This window comes from Lynx canadensis, chromosome D1 (genome assembly GCF_007474595.2).
Source record: "Lynx canadensis isolate LIC74 chromosome D1, mLynCan4.pri.v2, whole genome shotgun sequence".
Taxonomy (NCBI): domain Eukaryota; kingdom Metazoa; phylum Chordata; class Mammalia; order Carnivora; family Felidae; genus Lynx; species Lynx canadensis.
The window spans coordinates 104,374,272-104,397,753 of NC_044312.2; the positions used below are offsets into that span (position 1 = coordinate 104,374,272).

At 43.9% G+C, this 23,482-nt stretch overlaps 1 protein-coding gene across 1 annotated transcript in view; it reads right to left on the minus strand.

Annotated features, from left to right (window-relative positions):
- PATL1 (PAT1 homolog 1, processing body mRNA decay factor) overlaps window positions 1-21,465 on the minus strand; it is a 32,171-nt gene extending 10,706 nt beyond the window's left edge. The window contains exons 1-13 of the mRNA XM_030331297.1: window positions 21,245-21,465; window positions 19,228-19,339; window positions 11,632-11,849; window positions 11,259-11,339; window positions 10,445-10,639; window positions 9,407-9,508; window positions 8,115-8,204; window positions 7,683-7,900; window positions 5,769-5,858; window positions 3,497-3,677; window positions 2,081-2,204; window positions 1,523-1,620; window positions 919-978 (exon numbers count right to left, since the gene is read on the minus strand). Of these exons, the coding sequence (XP_030187157.1) occupies window positions 919-978; window positions 1,523-1,620; window positions 2,081-2,204; window positions 3,497-3,677; window positions 5,769-5,858; window positions 7,683-7,900; window positions 8,115-8,204; window positions 9,407-9,508; window positions 10,445-10,639; window positions 11,259-11,339; window positions 11,632-11,849; window positions 19,228-19,339; window positions 21,245-21,259 (1,584 nt within the window). The 5' untranslated portion in view covers window positions 21,260-21,465. The remainder of the gene's footprint in view (window positions 1-918; window positions 979-1,522; window positions 1,621-2,080; window positions 2,205-3,496; window positions 3,678-5,768; window positions 5,859-7,682; window positions 7,901-8,114; window positions 8,205-9,406; window positions 9,509-10,444; window positions 10,640-11,258; window positions 11,340-11,631; window positions 11,850-19,227; window positions 19,340-21,244) is intronic.
- Window positions 21,466-23,482: the final 2,017 nt, after the last annotated feature.

Below are 23,482 nucleotides of genomic sequence, written 5' to 3' on the forward strand. Positions count from 1 at the left end.
TCTGAGCTGTCAGCACAGAGATCGACGCGGGGCTCGAACTCACGGACGGTGAAATCACGACCTGAGCCGAAGTCGGCTGCTTAACTGACTGAGCCACCCAGGCGCCCCTCTGCTGTCCCTCCGTGACCTCTAACCCAGGAGGTATCCATAGTGAATGACTGCACACTTTGCCAATGTTACAGCAGCAAGAACGGCATTCTAACATAAATGATGTTTATCACTGCTCCAAGTGATGCCCCATATTAATAAACACAGCAATCACTTTACTACTGGATACCAGGCACTGTGCTAGGCACTTTGCACGTACTCATTCACCAAATATTCTCCACAGCCCAGTGAGAGAGAGACTATTACCAGCTCCATTTTTATAGATGAAGAAAACGAGCACAGCACAGAAAGGTTAAGCAGCTTGCCTCAAGTCACAGGCTCAGCTAGAAATGGAGAAGATGTGAATCGCAGGCCGGTCATGCCATGGTGTTGCAACAGGGTGTTTACGCTTAACGACTTAATTGCCTACACGGTTCTACTTACTCTGTTCTTAGCATCCAGCCCAGTGCCCAGCACCCAGGGCGTACCCAGTAAATACATGTGGACTGACTTAATTAACTACATTGATTCACAGGTGGAACCACATAATTTTTATTCCCATTTTCTTAGAAGGTGACCTAACTAAAACACTCAGCGGTTAACTGAACAAGTGTGAACAAATCCCGGTACTTCTGATTGTAGCAGTGTTCTTTCTGTGAGGTGCAGCACACTCTTTTCTAGTGCGCTCGGGTACACAGCAGGTGTGTAAGAAGAATATATTCATTAACTGCAATCACAGGACACCACTCCCTACTTTTCACTTCTTGCGAACACATACATTTGAGAGTTCCGTATTTGAAACTAACGACAGCAACAGATTTTAAAACTTACTTTCTCAATTATGACCAGGGTTTTTCGTCTCTTGTCCCGAACCTGTTTTTCTTTCGTCTCCTAAAAAAAGACAAGACTATTCAGTGTGAACTGTTTACCTCTGTTAAAAATAACCTCCTAAGTGTGTACATATAGTTCCATTTGTGACAATACCGTAAGAGAATCCTAACTCTTCCAGAGTTAATAATCTAAAACAACACTAACTGGACAAAGGTCACAGAACTGAATGAACTAACCCACACAAATGATTAAACTGAATTTACAGACAGGCAAAAGGTAATGGTAGGATACAGTAAAGATGAAGATAATCCCAGGAAAATCTTAAGAGCACATAGAAAATGGTAATCTTAAGAACTGCACTAGATAGCTGATGCTGTTTGCAGCCAGTTACCCAGGTTAAAGACTCCTGTCGCCCCCTGTCCTGCCTGGCTGCCTTAGAGGTGAAGGTGTTAGATCTCAACCCCTGTGCAGGAAACCAGAAAGCCAGGACATGCCAGGTAGGACGCTCCTAGTTAGACAACAACCGACTCCATTATGCATGAGTCCATTCCACAATGACCTCCAGAACAGTAGTGACGACCCGCACAATTCTGCTGACACTTACGTCATCCTCACTCCGAGATGTCACAACAGCATCGATCATCTTTCGGGGATTATTCACACTAGAGACAGTGAGCTTTCCCAGAGAGCCCTCAAACTGCACTGCAAAGACAAAACATTTCCAAAAAGGAAGTCAGCGGTGCAGGTGGGCCGCTTCCAAAGACCTTTATGTTCTCTGGTCTTTCCTCACAGCCTAACAATTCGATACAAAAACCTACATATCTAACGTGATTTCTTATTAAAATTGATCTTTTCCCATTTTGGGGTTGTTAATAATAATGACACTCTGAAGTATTTCCCTTTTATTATATAGGGATACCAGAAATTATAACACATTTGAAAAAGTTACGGAATCTCAAGTCTTAAAGGATCTACAAGTGCATCTGCTGAACCACTCACGCCATGCTGCAGAAAAGGCTGCCCTCTGCACGTAAGGACAACAGTCCTTGATGAATGAGTTTCGAACAGCCCTATATCCAGCCATCTACACGGCTGTTTATATTTTATCGTATCAGCAGCATGTCAAATGTCTTCTAATACGGACCGAGGGATAAAGACTTACCTGGCTTATAGGCGTGCTCCAGTTTGGCCACCTGAGGGGTAATGAGCTTGGTACGCTCCTTTTTAGGGCCTTCACCTTGCACTTCTTCAGCAGCTGACAGTTTCTCCAGTTTTTCAAAGTAATTCTATCACACGAGAAGGTGATTTCAGTTGCAACATAAGCCCAGAGTTTGGCTGCTCTTTACATAATTATGCCGGCGGCAGTTAACAACCTGAACTCTTTAGGTGTATTGATCTTTAATTTTTGCTAGACCGCTAGATGTTTCCTTCTCAAAAAGTCCCAGCCTTCAGAAAAGCCAATTATCAATGGAAATATCTTCAGATCTCCAATACCTTCTTTATAAAGTTTGATTTGACTTTATTTAGTTTTTAATTTTTTGAGAGAGAGAGGGAGGGAGAAAGCAGGGGAGAGTAGTAGAGGGGGAGAGAGAGATCTTTAAAATTTTTTTTTTTTTAACATTTATTAATTTTTGAAACACAGAGAGAGACAGAGCGTGAATGGGGGAGGGGCAGAGAGAGAGGGAGACACAGAATCTGAAGCAGGCTCCAAGCTGTCAGCACAGAGCCTGATGCGGGGCTTGAACTCACGGACCGCAAGATCATGACCCGAGCCGAAGTCGGCCGCCCAACCGACTGAGCCACCCAGGCGCCCCGAGAGGGGGAGAGAGAGATCTTAAGCAGGCTCCAAACTCAGTGCAGAGCCCCACGTAGGGCTTGTTCCCATGACCCTGGGATCATGAGCTGAAATCAAGAGTCAGACACTCAACCAACTGAGCTGCTCAGGCACCGCAGGCTGCCAAAATTCTTGTTTTTTACGTTTATTTATTTTTGAGAGAGAAAGGGAGGCAGAAAATCACAAGCAGGCTCCATGCTGTCAGTGCAGAGCCCTGACATGGGGCTTAATCCCACGACCCTGGGATCATGACCTGAGCTGATATCAAGAGCCTGACGCTTAGGGACGCCTGGGTGGCTCAGTCGGTTGTGCATCCAACTTCAGCTCAGGTCACGACCTTGCAGTTTGTGGGTTCAAGCCCCACGTCGGGCTCTCTGTTGTCAGCACAGAGCCTGCTTTGGATCCTCTGTCTCCCTCTCTCTCTCAAATTAAACATTGGAAAAAAAGAAAAAGAGTCAGATGCTTAACCAACTAAGCCATCCAGGCGTCCAGACTGCCAATATCCTTAACTGAAAGAACTATTTCAAGACATTGGGTGTGACAGCCTCTGTAAGAAATTAAAAGCATATACAGGAACCTTTTAGTGAATAGTGAGAGGCTCTCCTGCTTGAAAAGAGGACAGAATATGTTTAGGTAGTTCCTAACCCCCTGAAAACTACCTCCAAAGAGAAATTTGTCAGTATTTAAGTCTACCAGACTTCCACGAGTGCCTTCGTCAGAGTGAGGGACTGGTCGGTCACTTACCTGGTAATAAAAATCGTCCAGGTAGGGGTCAGTGCTCTGTAGCTGCATCATCTGGATTTTAGAGACCCAGTCTTTCTCTCGCTGCAGCATGAGGTTGGCGTAGGGGTCCTTTCGGAGATGGTCCTGATGGCTGCTCCGGTGACTTCCTCTATCTCCCGCACCGTTAAGACTCCGATGCTGACTGAAAAACAAACATAGGGCTCATTCACTCCAAGTCAGGGCATTCCTTGGGTCTCATAACAATATGGGAACAAACCAGGCCAAGTTAAAAAAAAAAAGATGCCACTTTGCTTTTGTTAAAAAAGGAGAACTGAGTCTTGCCGGAATCTGAGAAGAAAGAGCTACGCAACACACACTGAGGGAAGTAACGGAGATTGGAGTGCCTCACTATGTGCTAAGCCCTCTCACCCATGGCCTTCTGCTTAAGCCCTACAAGAACCCTAACAAGTGGGGAGTTTTATTTTCTCCACTGAAGACAACAAACTGAGGCCAAGGAGATGTGAAACACAGGCCAACTGACTCCCAGTCTATACACTTGAACCCTGTCTGGACCCTAGTTTCCAGCTTCCCTCCCTTCCCAGAGGAACCACCATCCTGACGTGATGAGAACTCTCCCTGAAATGTTTTTAAGACTTACTGCTTGTGTGTCCATCTTTAAATATTATACAGTATTACTCTCTGTGCCTTTAAGTTTTACATAAATGGTATTGGATAAGTTTCTTCTAATTCAACATCACCTTCTTCATATGTATCCATGTCGACAGCATACCCAGGTGTATACCAAAAAGGAGAACTGCTAGGTTGTAGTGTATCCACATTTTCAACCTTATTATTTACTACCAAATTCTCTCACAAGAGGCTGTAAAACCAACATTCTTGCCAACAACGAGTGTTGAGACATTTCAAATTTTGCTTATCTGATGATGTAAAATGGTTATCTAATTTTAATCTGTGTTTTCCTGATTATAAGTGGGCTTGAAATCTTTTGTTTTTGACTTTCAGGTGTCTGATACGATGTTCAACAGTTCCACGTGTTACTCTGTGCTCGTCACGACAAGTGCTCTCCTTAATCCCCATCCTCTACTTCCCCCGGCCCACCTCCCCTCTGGACACCACCAGTCTGTTTTCTAGAATTCTGAGTCTGTCTCTTTTTTCCTCTGTTCGTTTGTTTTGTTTCTTAAATTCCACATATGAGCGAAATCATATCAGCTTTACTAAGGTATGACTGATACACAACTGTGCGTATTTAATGTCTATAATTTTGTACATTTGGACACGCACGAACCCTTTCGACACCATCACCACACGTGGGGTAACAGATGTATCCGATACCCACCAGGGTTTCTGGATCTCCCACTGTTTTTTTCTTGTTGTTGTTGTTGTTTGGTGGCAAGACATTCCACATGAATGAGATCCACCCTCTTAACAAATCTCAAGCATGTAAAACCATACTGTTAACTACAGGCACTACAAGTTTCATATTTTCACACAGTCAAATGTATTGATCTTTTCCTTTAAGGTGTGCCCTTTTCATGTCTTATTTTAAGAGCCTCTATTTTTTTCCCCTGCTGAAAGTATCCTAGAGCTTCTTTGAAAGTGAGAAGGAATTACACAAACAGAACCACAAAACTGAAGGTTAAAGAAACCTCAAAGTTATGTTTACTTTTCTTATTTTCTGTATATGAATGATCATAGAGCACCAGGTCTGTGAAGTCAGGACTCTGACATGTCCTGTTTTTCTTTTAATCCTCAAAACCTACCACAGTGTCTGCTCTACAGCCAGGGCTGCCTATATAAATACACAGTTATATTTGTGAGTGAGATTAAATTACAGGCAAAAATAGAGTGACTTGGTTTTACTGAAGACTGAAGTTAAGGCTAGCCATTATGCTTCAAAGTTACCTCTGAGCTGAGATTATAAACAAAAGGTAGTTAAGAGTACGGTAAGAACTTGGTAAGGAGTATAAAATGACTAAAAAAAAACAAAAACAAAAAAAATCAGATCTAAATTGTGTTTCTGATGGGGATGCCTGGGTGGCTTGGTTGGTTAAGCGACCAATTTTGGCTCAGGTCATGATCTCATGGTTCGTGGGTCCCACCCCACATCAGGCTCCATGCTGGACGTGGACAGCCTGCTTGGGATTCTCCCTCCCTCCCTCCCTCTGTCCCTCCTCCACTCGTTCTAAAATTAATAAATAAACAGAAAATTAGTAGCACTGTCAAAACTACGAGCTGAGTTAAAAAACCACGAAGGAGCAGGATGAGTGCTTACTTTCTGTTCTGCTGCTGCCTCTGATGCAAGAGCCGGCGGTGCTGGGGATGGAGGTGAGTTGTGTCTGGTCTAAACATCGGGGCCTGAGACCTGAGAAAAAAGGGAAAGGTTTCCAATTCTACTGTTCTGATGACTTGAAATTTTAGAGAATGTTGTCAGTACAGGGTAACTTCATACATGTCCACCCAAGGGAATGTTCAAGTCTATTCTCAGATCTTTCAGAAGGAAGACAACTGTGTTTTTACATGTCTTCTACAGAGATCAATTCTCAACTCCTAAGAAGAGGATCATAAAATCTGAGTGAATTAGCAGTAAATAGTGTAACTATTTTTCTTCTCACTCCTGTTAAGAGAAGTCTCTTAAAAGATTTAATGTGCTTATTTTCAAATCTTTGGGAGAGACATTGAAAATATATGTGATTAAGTAAGACACTTGTTGGAATGAGCACTGGATATTAAACACAGGGGATGAACCACTGGAATCTACTCCTGAAATCATTATGGCACTATATGCTAACTTGGATGTAAACTAAAAAATAAATTAAATTAAAAAAATAAAATAGCCCCCTAGCATTCCACACCAAAAATAAACAAGCAAACAAATAATTGCTGCCAAAAAAAGAAAGAAAGAAAGAAAGAAAGAAAGAAAGAAAGAAAGAAAGAAAGAAAGAAAGAAAGAAAGAAAGAAAAGAAGAAAATATATGTGTGACTATCAATTTATGTCAACTTGGCTACAGGCTATGGTACCCAGCTGTTTTCTGGTCACACACTAATCTAGATGTTGCTATGAAAGTATTTTGTAGATGTGATTAATTAAGAATTAATCAACAGGGGGCGTCTGAGTGGCTTAGTTGGTTAAGCATCCGACTTGATTTCAGCTCCAATCACAATCTTGCAGTTCTGTGGGTCGAACCCCATGTTGGGCTCTGCACTGTCAGTGTGGAGCTGGCTTGGGTTTATCTCTCTCTTTCTCTCTCTTTCCCTACCCTGCTCACACATTCTCTCAAAATAGTTAAAAACCTTAATTAAGAAAAAAGACGACCTTTGAAAATGTGGGTGGGCCTCCCCCAACCAGTTGAAGGCATTAAGAGCAAAACTGGTATTTCCCAGACAAGAAGGAATTTTGCCTCAAGACTGGAACACAGAAGTCCTGCCTGAGTTTTTGTTTTTTAATTTTTTAATTATATTTATTAAATCCAAGTTAGTGAACTGCCTGAGTTTCTAACCTGCCAGCCTGTCCTACAAATTTCAGACTCAACTGCAAATTCAACTCTTATCTGAATTTCCACTCTGCTGGCCTGCTCTATGGATTTCCTTAGCCATTCCTTAAAATCTTTTCTTTATGAAGATACACACACACACACACACACACACACATATATATATATATACACACACACACACACGCGTATGTGTGTATATATATCTTAAAGATTGTTTCTCTGAGGAATCCTGATATGATACAGTATGTAATAAAACATAATTTCCCTAGAAGCAGGAACTTGAACCCCTGTTATAAAACCAGGGCAGAAGCGAGCAACCTAGCTAGCACTCAGATTAGCATCTGTATTGTATCTCTGTTCTTTAACATACGGTAATTCTTGTTAAGCCATAAGCACTTTGTGCGTATGTCCGAGTGTTTGTAAAATGGATATAAAGTGAGACCTGAGAGAGGTTAGAAGAAATAAAAGAGGTGATTAACCAGCAAGGTGCAAATATACACAGGAAGCATGTGACTTTAGGGAAATGCTAATTTGGAAGAATGCCTGGAGGCTGTCAAACATTTCTGTGTTTGGCAAGTTGAGGATACAAGAACATCTCAAAACCCACCCCTTGCAACCATCATGAGGCCTCTGTATTGTAACACTAAGCCTCAATGACTATGACAGATAAACAGTGGCCTGTGTTTGCACACCTTAGGTTTTGCAGGTGAGGCCCTGGGCCGGGGGAGTGCTGCTGGGGAGGCGGTGGGGCGGGGGGTGCAGCACTAAAGAAGGCACGGAAGCCCGGCGCTGGGGGCAGCACCTGCCCCACTCGCCCTTGCAGCAACTTGGGATTCATGGCGGCAAGCGGGCTGCCAACAAATCCAGGAACTCGTGCAAACTGGCTGGGAGACATCCGTCCAGGCGGCAGCTAGAAAGAGGGACAAGATCTCAGATTTAGTTCATCAGCAAGTCCTCTTGCTTTTACAAAAGTGAATACGATTTCCATCAATAACTTTGTTTGAATAAAGTGTAGGGAAAATTGGGAGGCAGTAGAGACTGATTAATGGCAAAGAGGGACATCATCTAGTGAATGTCAAGAAAGTAAGAGAGCTCTTCGTGAGCTGGGCTAATCATAGCCTTACCTGTGCTCCTCCCAGAAGCTGTGCTCTCTGGAGGGGGCTGAGGACAGGAGGAACACTAGGAGGGAAAGGGTGACCCAGCAGGGAAGAGTTCTAAGGGGGAAAAAAAAAAAAAAAGACAAAGTTATATGCTTTCTGCGAAACAGGTAAATCAATATAACAAAGAATTTGGTAGGAATGCTGAATAAACTTGGATATAAAAATGCTCAAACTGTATAGTCAAGCTACCCATGGAAGGAATACAAAAGAGAGCAATGCTAGAAATCAGAAAGCACGATGGGGCAGCTGGGTGGCTCAGCTGGTCAAGCATCAGACTTCAGCTCAGGTCATGATCTCACAGTTCATGGGCTCGAGCCCCGCATCAGGCTCTGTGCTGACCGCTTGCTCAGAGCCTAGAGCCTGCTTCAGATTCTGTGTCTCCTCTCTCTGCCCCTCCCCCGCTCACGCTTTTGTCTGTTTCTCAAAAATAAATAAATGTAAAAAAATTAAAATAAAAAAATAAACAGGGGCGCCTGGGTGGCGCAGTCGGTTAAGCGTCCGACTTCAGCCAGGTCACGATCTCGTGGTCCGTGAGTTCGAGCCCCGCATCGGGCTCTGGGCTGATGGCTCAGAGCCTGGAGCCTGTTTCCGATTCTGTGTCTCCCTCTCTCTCTGCCCCTCCCCCGTTCATGCTCTGTCTCTCTCTGTCCCCAAAATAAATAAATGTTGAAAAAAAAAAAAAAAAAACATTAAAAATAAAAATAAAGGGGCGCCTGGTGGCTCAGTCGGTTGGGCATCCGACTTTGGCTCAGGTCATGATCTCACGGTCTGTGAGTTCAAGCCCTGCATCGGGCTCTCTGCTGACAGCTCAGAGCCTGGAGCCTGCTTTGGATTCTGTGAATTTGTGATTCTGCTTTGGACTCTGCTCCTCCCCTGCTCATGCTCTGTCTCTGTCTCAAAAAAAAAAAAAAAAAATTAAAAAAAATTTATAAAAAAAAATTAAAATTAAAAATAAAAATAAAAATAAAAGAAATCATGAAGCACGACACTCATGTAACTTGAAAAAGGAAGTGACTCTGAAAAAGGATAGGGACTGAAATAGCAGGCCAGGCCGAGTTTGGACTTTCAAAGATACAAAAAAGTTCAGGTAGGAAACAACGCGATGAACCAGGTCTATTTACCTGGGGACCATAAGATCTAGAAATTCAAGCACGGAGACTATGAAAAGCTTGCATTATTTAGGAGCTGCCTATATATATGAGTAGCGCTCAGAAACTACATGCTGCGTGCTTTCACAAGATTGTAGAATGACATACCGGGACACTGCAGAGCTGGTTTGGGGACGCCCTCTCACTGTAGGGAGCAGGATAGCGCGGTGGCATCGGGGGCCGGACATGGACAGGCTTCGGACACAGGATCTATCAGGACAAACATATACACAACTACACTCAATGAAGTCAGTTTTTCCTCCACCTACATCCCCTCCCCTCAAGTACCGGTAGACACGCGAACTTAATGCAAAGCCCTACTTCTAAGCAAATCGCTATGGCTGTGGGTTCACAGAAGAACCTTTGGTTACTTCCTCTCATAAACATCAAGCAACGTGCCACTTGCAACTGAAGAAGATTTAGCTAATTCTCCAGTTATCCCCACCCTTCCATGCTATCTGAGGGAGGTACCAGCAGATATTCTGACTTGCAAATTCTCTGCAAGAGGATATATTTTGGTAGCAGCGAGGGAGAAGGAATGATAAGAAAGCTGGAGGATTAACTAAGTCCTATTCTGAAGCCCCTGTGATATGGCCGCCATGCTCAGCTCTTTTGTGATACATTGTGACTCCACCGTTTCATAGGATACTGAGCCTAACTAGGCCATACCAACACCACCCTCCCCCCATACCTTCCAAATTGGCCTTCCTTTTCAGCTGCTGGTTTCAGGTGGAGGAAAGTCTATGGAACAGGACTGCACAGGCTCTAGGGAAAGCAGGGATATCTTAAAGGTAAAAAGGGATGTGGACAATGCTGTGTGTTCCCACTCCCCCCAGCTTTCAGTTACCTCTCTGCCAATGTTTTGGGCAGCCAGCAAAACACTCTGAAAAGGATATAGATGCTAAATGTGCTTAACTACCCTTTTTCTCCCCCACTTAATAGGCAGCAGCACCAGGAGCAGCACCAAGAAAGGGCATTAGGGAATGTGTCTCTTGTTTGTACTAACTTCTCCTCTAATTGGCTACTTCTCTTTCTACTCTAATGCCTACCCCAAACGTCCACCCTCCTCCCGGCATCGCCATTTTCCCAAATAATTTTGCCCAGATTCCCAATATCCTGGGCTGAGTGCCTGTTAATGAGAGGTACCTGTTGGCTGAAGCTGGGTACAGCCATCTGCTTAGGTGGGGTGCCTATGGGGACGGCTCTAACAGGAGGGCTCCCGATGACAGGTGACGTGGACCGCCGCGGCAAAGCACGCTCAGAAAGGTCCCGATCATCTTCTGGGCCCTGTGGGGGCCTCTGAGGCAGGGCATATTCTAATACAGACACTGTAGGCATTTCCTAATTAAGGAAATAGTTAAAAAAAAAAGAGCGAGAGAGAGAGAAGAGAAAATTAGCTCATAGCCAACTTAAAATGTTTTAATAATCCGTACAGATGCCAAAAACATCTTGAGAAATTATTTTTAAGTTTGATTTCTATTTCACATCCAGTAACATTCACTCTTTGGTATACAGTCAGTCCTCTGAATTTTGAGAAATGCACGGAGTCATGGATCTACCACAATCACAAAGCACAGTTTTGTCACCCCCAAACTTCTGTTGTATTGTCCCTTAATTGATCCCTCCCAACACCCCCAACCACTGGCAAACACTGATCTGTTCTCCATCCCCACAGTTTTGCCTAGAAATGACTGAAGTAATCGAATCGTAAGCTAACAAATTTGAGTTCTAATGGCTCCCTTTCAACCTTTTCAAACTAAAGCACGGTAAAGTGAGCACAGCCATGGAGGCTGAGAAGTGTATGATCAACAGGGACAGCTCCGAGTGCTAGGTTGAGTAATCAGCATCATAACGGCACAGGACACACATCTGTACGTTTCGGTAAGGAAAGGGTGACAACAGGAGCCAACCTGGAATCTGCGGATGCTAGGAATTTGTGTAAAGAGAAAACGCTTAATACCTGAGTTAGCAGTGGTCCTCGGATTCGCCTCAGAACTTCAGATCCATCCCAGATGCTGGAATTGAGACTCCCTGGTTGGGGCTAACAAAAAAGGAAAACACATACACAAAGTCTGGAATGGTGTGGGCTTTCTGGGCATTTAACTGCTTTTGGTGAACAAGGTCCCAAGAGAGTCTCAACTGCTTGAGGATACGAAATCACAGCGCTCCAGAATATACATTATTCCCTACCTTCGACTCCTACGATCAGGAACTACGTTACCAATTTTTAAGGTACAGGTTAAGTCTCTTGGGATGAAACAATATGGCAAAGCTCAATACTTCACCTCAATCGCCAGTCTGCTAAAGTTCTCAAATCACAGTAGCTTACTCACTTGCAGGACTGGCCTGGTCTGCACTGCCCTCATGATAGCTGGATCTTCTAGCTCATTCTCAATCACCATCTTACTGAGCCTTTCTGCCAGATTCTCCTCATGGTCACCCAGCAAGTCCATCTCATCCCTTTCTCCATTGCCCGTTTGTTCATTAACTGCTGCCGGGAGCTTCTCTTCCAGTTCAGCCAGGCGCTCATGTGCTTCCTGCCAGTCATCATCTAGAAGGAAATCGTTAGGAAGAAACACAGTTCGTATTGGGACTAAAAAGTTTCATGAAACTCTTCTGGGAACCAAATGAACAATCCTAACTTCAGAAGACAGTAAATGTCCACTTAGAGACATGAACTACGGTTTAAACTGAGAGGTACATGAGAGTGGGCTTTTCACTAAGGACAAATAACATCATACCAGCAACACAGTTGGAGCACTTAGAGTAATAGTTGAATACGTTATCAATGGCATCCAAACTCTATTCCGAAAACAATTTCTAAACTGGTGATAGGGATGTACATGACATCCTGCTGGTTTTGACATTCTATGACGTTTTGGGCAAAAAAGGAAAGTTAAAACTCACTGCATTAGCCTATGCTTTCTTTTAGGTTATAACTGCCATCCTCTTTACAAGCTCTCAAATCCATTCATTTCGTTCAATTAATATTCACTGAGCACCTATCAATGTGGTTAAGTACGGTTTTAGGCACATGGGACAGATCAGTGTATAAAACAAAGACCCAGCCCTCCTGCAGCACTCCTTCAGGGAGGGAAGAGACAGAACAGACAATAAATGTATCGATTAAGTACATTCAACACTATATCAGAAAATGAAGCCCTGTAGGAGTGTAGAGGAAAAGCAGCAGTTTGAAAACATTAAGGAGGGTAGTCACAGGTACCTGTCATTGTGAGAGTGACGAGTGAGCAAAGATTCAAGAGTAAGGTAGTTAGTCATATGGATAGCTGGGAGAAGAGTGTTCCAGACAGAGGGACAGTCCGTAGGAAGGACTTAAGATGACTGATGATTCTGAGAGACAGCAAGGACTGTGTCTGGATTAGAATGATCAAGGGGAAAGAGCTGAGAGGAAAAAAATGAGGCCAGATAGGCAGCAGGAGGGAGCTCCTTCTGGGCCTTTTGGGCCACTCCACGGGGGACCCTGGAGGTTTTGGTGTGGCTTGACTTTTTGAAAGAAATACTCTGGCTGCTGTACTGAGAACACACTGGGGATTTGGGGGGTGGGCGGGGAAAGGAGCGGAAATATTGGAAGCCTGGAGGCCTGCCAGGTGACTACTGCACACGTCAGGGCAAAGGTGATGGTGACTTGGACCTGGGTCCCGTCCTCTTCCATTTTAACAACGTCTCTGCTATTCCTGGACACTATACAGTCTGTGGCACTGGCACTAGGTTTTCTTCTCTTTTTATGCTGACACAGCATTATTTCTGAGTCCTGCTGCAGCACAGACACAAATTTTCAGAACCCTTCACCAGCTTCTCTATAAACTAGACCGTTTCCATCACTCGGTCTCCAATGCTCCTCAACCTCATCCCTCCATTCTGCTTCCACCGTAAAAGCTCTATTCACTATTATGCTCTTTTCAGTATTAAAATTCAGGTTATCTTTCCCCTCCTCATGGAAGCTTTCCCTAAACAATCTTTTCGTTTCAATGCTGCCTTCACCTCATCTAAACATAGAAGACTTTCAAACACAAAAAACTCACGTATTCATATATATCTTCTTACTTTAGTTTTTGTTTTTATGTCCCATAAAATTCAACAGAAAGGGTAACAGGTAATTCTTTTTATAACTAACATTAGAAACACAGGATTCTGCAAGTGTCCTCCATGGCAATCCTTCCACATGACTTTTCTTTACACCTCATTAAAAGAAAGAGGGAAGGAAGAACTAAAGGCACTATAACAAGAAAAAACAAAGGTGCCTGATATACAATAAGGGTATAATAAATGGTAGCCACTTAAAAAAAAAAAAGATTTAGTTAGATTTACTGATAATTTTCTGAGGGGCTCATGTTAAAATTATCTTTTTTTCCCCTCTGCTTACAAAGAAAATACATGTGGGGCGCCTGGGTGGTGCAGTCGGTTAAGCGTCCGACTTCAGCCAGGTCATGATCTCGCGGTCCGTGAGTTCGAGCCCCGCGTCGGGCTCTGGGCTGATGGCTCAGAGCCTGGAGCCTGTTTCCGATTGTGTGTCTCCCTCTCTCTCTGCCCCTCCCCCGTTCATGCTCTGTCTCTCTCTGTACCAAAAATAAATAAACGTTGAAAAAAAAAAAATTAAAAAAAAAAAAAGCAAACAAAGAAAATACATGTTTATTAAAAAATTTAAACATTGGGGCGCCTGGGTCATTGGGATGCCTGGATGGCTCAGTCAGTTAAGCGTCTGACTTCGGCTCAGGTCATGATGTTGCGGTCTATGAGTTCGAGCCTCACATCGGGATCTGGGTTGACAGTTCAGAGCCTGGAGCCTGCTTCAGATTCTGTGTCTCCCCCTCTCTCTGCCCCTCCCCACTCACGCTCTGTCTCTCTCTCTCTCTCAAAAATGAATAAAGATCTAAAGTAAATAATTGAAACATCACAGAAATCTGTTACTTTTATAGAGTTCCCCAGAACTCTATAGGTACGTTAAGTATTTTAGATGCAAACTATAAAGTTTAACTTGTTTCTTTGTATTTTTTTATTAAAAATTTGTTTTAACGTTTATTTATTTTTGAGATAGAGACAGAGAGAGAGAGAGAGAGAGAGAGAGAGAGACAGAGCATGAGCAGGGGAGGGGCAGAGAGAGAGGGAGACACAGAATCCAAAGCAGGCTCCAAGCACTAAGCTGTCAGCACAGAGACCAACACGGGGCCCAAACTCACAAGCCATGAGATCACGACCGGGGCCAAAGTTGGATGCTTAATGGACTGAGCCACCCAGGTGCCCCTTGTTTCTTTGTATTTAAGCAATACATCCTGTACAGCTTTTCATGCACACACACATGTATATGACTACTGATAATATTAGCTCATTCTTTTTAACACCTGTATAAGATTCTATTCTACTGATATACTAATTTAATTGATTGCTTGCTGATGGAAATTTGGATTATTTGCAAATTTTCAATGTAACGATTAACACTGTAATGAGTGTTACACAGGTCTTAATATCTTAGTATATGTGCTGCTGAAGGGGGCACCACAGATCTTAACATCTTACGCAAATATTTACTAAGTAGGCAGCAAAGTCCCTTGTAAGGTCAGATTATAAACATTTAAAATTTGCTATTTTTATTACATAACAATGCATCACCTAACACTAGTGATGCAAAAAGCAAGGGAAGGGAGACTTTCAGATGTACAATTTGGTATGATCAGAACCACTGTCTAGTCTTTGAGCACTGTGGTATATCTGAATGTACTATTTGTGGTAAAGAAAAAAATTCACTTTAGATGAAAATTATAGTATTATCAGTTACCCAGAAAAATATTCTTAAAGATGAATGTAATTAAAAATCAGTTGCAACATTAATATTTGTGTCATCTTTGCTAAGGAAGAGTAAGCTGAGCAAGTTTTTAAAGGATTGTTTTTTGCAATGTTACTAACTTGGGGATACTAAAAGATGAGGACTCTATGCAATCCTCAGTTGGGGGATTTTTTTTAACATTTATCTCCCCAATTTAAGAAGCTAATTTGTTAGCAGACAGATCCTAATGCAGAAGAATTCTAACTTGAGTTGTTTTCATTCACCACCTCCCATACTCATGTTTACTAGGATTACCAGATCCTACCAAAGACAAACAGTGTATTTGTCCTTAATAATAACATTTTAAAAGCACTGGTTAAATAGCCACATTCTGTGAGAATGGCTTTGTTGTGAATGGACTGTCACTGTTTCAAACATGTAAATAAAGAAATCTATGCCACAGAACACTGTCATCTTTATTTTGGATCTTCCTTGCTCTTGTGAAAAGTCATGTGAAGCAATATGTCAAGAGATCACATGCCCTTACTAGAAGAGGATACCTCACTCGTATCTTTTTCAAATGACCTAAAAATAAAGTTACGTATATATGCCAACACTTGACCTCAATCCACAATGGTCAAAATCATAAAGGCTAGGCAAAAGAATACCAGAGAAATGAAGAAAAAAGAAGTTATCTGTTTTCTGTTAACTAATTAATCTATACCCAGGTGTGGGTTACTGAATTCTGGGCTGCCGTCTGTCTCTGGAATATTTTTGAATAAAGACAAAATGAAAAGGAAATACAGGTGAGTTAATGTTAAGGCAACTTAAGTCCCTAAAGATTTTAACAGCTATCAATTAAAGGGAAGTGGAAAGAATGGGGAGCCTTTCCAAGTAGAGGCAGGAGATTCCCAAAGATTCCTCACCAACTTTAAACATAACTGGTAGTTTACACTGATTGCATTTATAGTTACTTAACCTCTCTCACACTTTGCTTCCTCATTTGTTCAAATGAACAAGGTTCTTGTGAGGATTAATAATAATATATATATATATATATATATATATATATACACACAACATTTATAGTGGTGCCCAGCAGACAATAAGTACTTTGTAAGTGTCAACCTTTATTTTTAGAGGATGAGTTAAGATTACTGTGGCCATTTACTGCTTTAAGATGATGTAAATATTTTTCCATGCAGAAGACAAGCACTAGTTTCTTAAGGAAAGGTGACATCAGAGCATTTGCAGCCAGTGACTTAAAATAACTACTGTACTAACAAGTATCATCCAAGACACTCACTCCTTGAGTTAAAAACCATCAACCCATAACATGTCAGAGGTCTGACATTTTACCTCCTGGTTTAAATTCTTAAATTTTTTTTCTTAATTTTTATTTAGTTTTGAGTGAGACAGAGAGAGGGAGAGAGGGGGAGAGAGATTGATTGATTGAGACAGAACGTGAACAGGGGAGGGGCAGAGAGAAAGAGACATAGAATCCATAACAGGCTGCAGGCTCTGAGCTGTCAGTACAGAGCCCCATGCAGGGCTCGACCCACTAGCAGTGAGATCACGACCTGAGCCAAAGTTGGATGCTTAACCGACTGAGCCACCCAGGCGCCCCTCCTAGTTTAAATTCTTTATACCACCTGTACAAGTGTATTAAACAAATCACAGGTTGACTTAGCAATTTTTTAAAATAAATCTGTGTAATATTTATATCAAGATATCATAAAGAATTATGATTTTAACTTTAATACAAATATATCATACTCCTAAAGGAGTGGGCTCATATTTGGAAATCTCTTTTTCTACTGTTTATTTTGAGAGACAGAGAGAGTGAGCGAGCACGCATGCATGCAAGCAGGGGAGGGGCGAAGAGAGACAATCCCAAGCAGGCTCCGTGCCATCAGCACAGAGCCTGATGGGGGAGGTTCGCACTCACAAATTGTTGGATCATGACCTGGGCCGAAGTCAACAGTCAGATGCTAAACTGACTGGGCCACCCAAGCACCCCTAGAAATCTCTTCTCCATTATAAACTTTGATGAACAAGGAAAGTCTTTCTTAATCACTTATACCCTCAGGTACAAACTGGGCTAACCATATGCTGCTATTTCACTGCCTTTACTTTTTACTACCTGTTCTTTTACTGTGTAACCCTAGGGGCTTTTTCAACATGTGTATGCTTTTCTTTTTTTCCATCATACAAAATACAGTTCTGCACACTCCAATGTCCTTTTAAGGAAACATTTCCCTCAACTTGTGAGGAACGGAGAAGCAGAAAAAGATTGCCCACAGCACGCTGGAAGTCAACGAGAAGAGGCAAGATTATTTCTCTTCTGTCCGGGTTCAAAACTGAGGGCTTATTACTATGCTGTTTCATCTTAATGTAACATCTGTCAGTCAATTCCATCAACTTCATTTAATAGTGACGAATTTGCTGAAAAATGGTAACAATCAGTACAATACTTTAAGAGAAAAGGAGTTCCAGAAACAAGCACACAATGCTAGTAACTTCTATTGTGTTCTATAGGTTATACACTAAAGGAACTTCCAAATCAATTTGCAATTCACATCAGTTCATTTGCAATTTTATCCTACCTCTCTTCTTAGGTGATCTCCATGGAGAGAGAACAGCATCTTTGACATTGTCCTCTTGGCCGATCTCATCTCCTAAACTATGGCTATAATCCAAATGGTCTTTGGTTTCCTTCTGTAATCCGTCTTGCTTCTACCTTAGACACTTCTCTTGCTGCTCCTGATAGTGGCAGTTGTATATCTCTACTGAATTCTGTAAGCCTCGACTAACGAGCAAACTTTGTTATTTTTGCCAGTTAATTCAACATAGTCTAAGTTTTAATCAACTCAAGCTACTTAGGTCACTGCAGAATGAGTCACCATTATCACACCTCTAAGATCTCTTATTTGTTTTTGATATTCAACATTTTAAGATTAGTCACTATTGCATAATTTCCTCTTGCTACTTAAGTTTGAACAATGTTTGTTGCATAGACAGAAATGCTGATTCCAAAGAAATCACATATAGTTACACATCCCAACAGAAACACTGTTATTGCTACTTTTCAACACCAACAGTTAAAGTAAAAATATTTGCACTCTTACCTATTTATTTTTTTAAGTATATTTTATTAGTACACTTGTTCTAGGATCTCTAATTCTCGAACTTTATCATATAAGCTTGCTCCCTAAGTCTCCCATTTTAGTAATTATAACTCTGAGCTATGTTACGTTTAGTTTGGCTCTTTAGTTTTTTACCCTTTTCCAATTCCTAGAATATATGTTCATATCCAGGGATGAGAAAATTTCATCTGTGCACAGCACTTTTCTAACTTATGAAGACTTCCTATCACCACAATTCTTGGAATAAAATGCTTCCTATTTTACTGAAGATACTATAAGGCAATAGCAGGGTCATGCAATATACCACTGGTTAATTGAATTTCATTGTATTTATTTTTTAAAGTTTATTTCTTTATTCTGAGAGGGAGAGCAGGCATGGGAGGGGCGGAAAGAAAGGGGGGGGAAGGATAGGGAGAAGGGGGGGGAGGGGGGGGAGCGGGAGAAAGAGAGAGAGAAAAAATCCCAAGCAGGCTCCACACTGCCAGCACAGAGACTGATGCAGGGCTTGAACCCACGAAACGTGAGATCATGACCTGAGCTGAAATCAAGAGTTGGACGCCTAACTGCTGAGCCACCCAGGAGCCCCATGAATTTTAAAACATACACACTCAAGTCCAAGTTTTCTCTTAGTTAACTGGTTTTCCAAAAGGTACATGTTCCACAAATAAAAATTTCCTTCTTCTAGGATTATTTTAAATCTTCAGAAAATGCCTACTTGTCTAACCATTTGCATTCCTTTTAGCATCCAATCTACAGCTACAGGTAATGTAGCCGGAAGGGACAGGGCTCAGAGAACATCTGGTTTTATATATGAGGAAAAAAAAAGAGGCCCAGGGAGTGGGGTAGATGCTTCCAGTGAGGACTGAACTATTCTGAGACCGAGAATGCAATATTTTGCCCAATTTGTGAAGGCAGTTACTCCTACTAGGATAAAGCACTTAAAAGAGAACATTTGAAAAGAGCAAGAGACCAAGATGACATTCTAAGAACATGTCACTTACCAACTGCACCTGACCCAAACGTATCATCATTGAATTGATCAATCTCTTCATCTTCCTCTCCCAAGCCCTGAAAGGCATCTTCATCTTCGTCCAGAGGACAATCCTCTAAAGACTAAAAAAAGAGAAGAGATTAACTATTCATGAAATTCACACGCATGAGTAACAATGTGAAAAAGTCATTGAAAAAAAAATGTTCATTTTATCTTCCCCATCATCAGAATAGCTTCATTATGACCTCTTGTAGAGACAGCATTTTTTCTACGCCCAATTTCCTTGACATTGGAAGATGTCAGCATCTTCTTTCAGTTTCTCTTGGCCCAAACACTCCGTTTCTCCATCAAGAATCTAGTAACGGTATTTCTTCGCATAACTAAGGAATTAGGCCCCCAACTTTCTTCACATCACTGGTTAGAGTAGTAATGACCGCTGAAGATGCACACTTTATTATTATTTTGCTTGAGTTTTAGAAATATTTTTCAACATTAAGTATCAGGTTTCCCATTATTCACTCAAATTTGCAACCATATTTCATTATGCCCTTTTAAGGTTTTCTGTTCACTTTCCATCCTGTTTTCTGTAGGCCCAAACTCTGGTGATCAAACAGAAAGCTAAATTTTCAACCCCAATCAAGAGAACTCTGGAAAAGCTGTGATACGGTGAGTTCAAGTTCTGGCTCCATTCGTACAAGTGGTGCAAACTTGGGCAAGTCATATTCTAGTTAACGCAGTACAGACCTCTAAAGTACCTATTTGTCTCAGGCTCTGTGTTAGGCTCTAGGTGGTAACAAAGGGACAACACCTCAGTGAGGATAAAATGGGGCAGAGATTTGGCAAAGACTCTGGACTGCTCCACAGTGCTAGATATTCCCACAACCACGTAGGTCCGTTCCCTTTTAAATATTTCCCCCCTCCGCTACCGTTTTCAACGGACTTATTTTCCAAGTTTTCTTTTCTTTTGACAACTCTGCCTCCTGCATCTCAGCATCTCTCTCCATGTTTACATCAAGTCAGTTCATCTTGAACCCTTCCTATTGTGTATGTGTCCCCCAATGTCCAAAGACTCAGGATCACAGCACCACCTATCAACAGGCAGGTCTGTGACATACCTTGCCAGGCTACTTCTTCGCTAGGCTGTCCCCGAAGGAAAGGTTAGGCCAAAGGGCCATTCCACCCATCTTAAACCCTCCCAAACTTACACAAAGCAGGGATACAACTGCCTCCACGTCACAAGCAACTCCCAGCTGCACGCCCTTCAAAATCACAAAGATCCACTTAGCCAAATCACTGCTTTTTTCAATTGCAGAGGCTCTCAGGGATCACCTAGAGCAGCCCTTTCAGTCTACAAATCTAGAAACTTTATGTCCAGAGACTGGGAGTTGCTCAAGGTCATACAGTGAGTTAGCGGTCGGGTTAGACTGTCGCTAACTTGACTGTCGCTACATTCCCGGGATGGTCACCAAACCCACGTCTCCCCCCACTCGCCCAGAAGGAACTTCTGCTGGACACGCCCCCTCCCAACTCGGGGAGCCCTCTTTGGTAAACAGTCTTCGGCCCCAGAAAAGGGCAAGTCCGGGCACCCCCTGACCCGCTGGTTGCCAGTGCGCACGGGTATGTAACTGGAGGGGAGGTGGTTCCGGGTTCAGGGCGGGAAACGTGTTTCTAGGCTTTCCCGGGAGACTCTTCCTCAAGCCGGTGGGTGCGACGCTCTCCCCTCCGCGGCTCCTCCCGGGGTGGGGGTTGGGGAATGGTCTGGATACGGTACTTAACGGGCCCTCGCCACCCCAAAACAGAGGCCAACTCTCCCGGCGGCAACTGATAGGACAGTCCCGCCCCCTGGAGCCTGCTCACCACCCTCGGATTAAACCCGCGACCCCAGGCCCCAAGCGCTCTACTGGGTCCCGGCGGTCCCGCCGCCAGCCCCCTCCTCCTCCAGGGGCGCGGGACGGACGCGCAGGGGGTGAGAGACGAAAAGGGGCGCAGGAGGGAGGGAGGGGTTACTTCCGGTCGCAAGAGCTCACCTCGTAGCGGAACATTCTTGGGGAGGGGGGGAGGGAGCGGGGAGGGGAGTGGGGGAGGGAGGGAAGAGGCGCTGACTCGCCGGGCTCCTCCGCGCGCGGGTCCTCCACCGGCTCGCGACCCCTGGCCGCCGCCGTACGCCGGAGCGTGCGTGGGAACGTGCACAGGCGCGCCTCGGGGAGGCCGGCCGCCCCGCTCGGCGCCCGGCGCGGCGGCTGCGCGGGGACAGATTTGGCGTCCCGCTTCCTAGTCTCAGCGGCGGGAAGGAGGTCCCGTGGAGAGCGACTGCGCACGCGCCGCCCGTCGGGGGCTTCCTCGCGAGCCGGGCTCGCAGCTCCGCCCCCGGCTGCTTTCTGCCCGCCCCGCGCTCAGGTCCGAGTCACGAGTTTTCCGTCACCGACGGGGCGGAGAAAACCCCTGTGATTGTCACAGGATATGGCTTTGAAGAGTCCCCGGTTTAGCCCGAGCTGGGAGAAATGGAGGTTCCCGGGCTGTTTTTCTAACGACCAGCACGATCTTCGGGGCTAGGGTGGGGCGGGCGGTCCTCGCGATATGCCCTGTGCGCGGAGCGGAGGGGGAAAAGACCGAAAAGCCCGGGTCATCGAAGGGGGCCGAATTCGTCGCTGCTTTGAGGGCCCCGTCACCCGCTGCCTCCACAGCAGGTCAGGGCTGTGATTTATGAGTCTCGAGGTGATGACGGCGGCCGGTTTTTAAAAAGCGAAGGCATGTACCGGGAGGTTGAACCGGGGTGATATTTTTAGGCGCCAGGCGCCCCGGGCACGTGGAACGGGGGAGCCAGAAAGGGCAGCGGGGCCGTGGGTAGCAAGGTCACCGGGGCCGAGGAGCGCCAGCCCGGCTGCGCCGCCGAGGGACACCACCTCCTGCGCGGATCGAGCCCAAAAAGGAGTTTTGTCCAGATCATAAGCCGCGACACCCTGGTTCCCGGAGTCTGGTGGCTTGCCGCCTCTGCTGGCACCGCCCGGGCCCTGTCGGTCCGCCCGTTGACCCGTTGAGCTCGCGGAACTCTCTCGTTTCCCGTAAGGACTAAACTTGAACCGCGAAGAATTAATCCCTGTGCATTCCGCAACTCCTTTCTCCGCGTGTCTAAAAATGCAGCCTCGCCTAAGGAATGGCATTCGGTCAATTAATTCCTCACTTGTTAGGGTGATTGGATTAATCAGAGCCTGAGTCCTGGATGCTTTGGATTTGGAGACAAGAAGCTCTGGGTGGGAATCGGTGCTTTGTCACTCACTGGCTATCAGATTTAGGGCAAGTTACCTAAACATCTTTGAGCTTTAATTTCTTTGTAAAATGGGTTTAATGATACCTACCCCACTCGATAGTGGTTCAATGGCATGATGATGTTAATGCTACTGATAATGATTGAAATCTGGCACTCTGCTAGGTGCCATATATGGATTATCTCGTTAAATCCTTCCTATGCCAACCCCATGAGGTATTTATTATTAATTATTATTATTTTCTCTATCTTACAGGTGAGGAACTTGAGGATTAGAGATGTTAAATAATTTGCCCCAAATCACCCAATGGCAAGTGGCAAAGCTGGCAGCTGGGGTCTCTCTGATTCCAAAAACCCGGTGTCTGAATCACCGTGATAATTTAACAAAAGCAAATGCTTACATGGGCCAGGCCTGAACCTTAAGGAAAAGGAGCAGACGGAGGATAGGATGATAAGTGGGTTTCAAGCACGCACTGAACATTGCTACAACACAGTACTAGGTAACGGCAAGTCTTAACGGTGACCAAAAGGAATTGGTACTATATAGACCAGGGGTTGGAAATGACTCTCTTGGCTGAACCAGGCCAGTTATCTACTGTTTTAAGTAAAGTTTTGTTGGAATAGTCACTTTCATTTATTTACATACTGTCTTTGGTTGCTTTAGGGCAACAAAGGCAGAGATGAGTACTTACAGTGGAGACCCATTTGGCCCGCAAAGCCTGCATGGTTTACTAACTGGCTCTTTACGGAAAACGTTGGCTGATCCTTGACGATGCAGATCATGTTTTCTGATCATTATGTTAGAAATCAGACATCAAGGGGCACGGGGGTGGCTCAGCATCTGACTCGATTTACGCACAGGTCAGGAGCTCACAGTTTCCATTTCATGAGTTCAAGCCCCCACATGGGCTCTGCGCTGACAGCGTTGAGCTTGCTTGAGATTGTCCCTCTTTCTCTGCCTCGCCCATGCTCACATTCTCTCTGTCTCTTTCAAAATAAA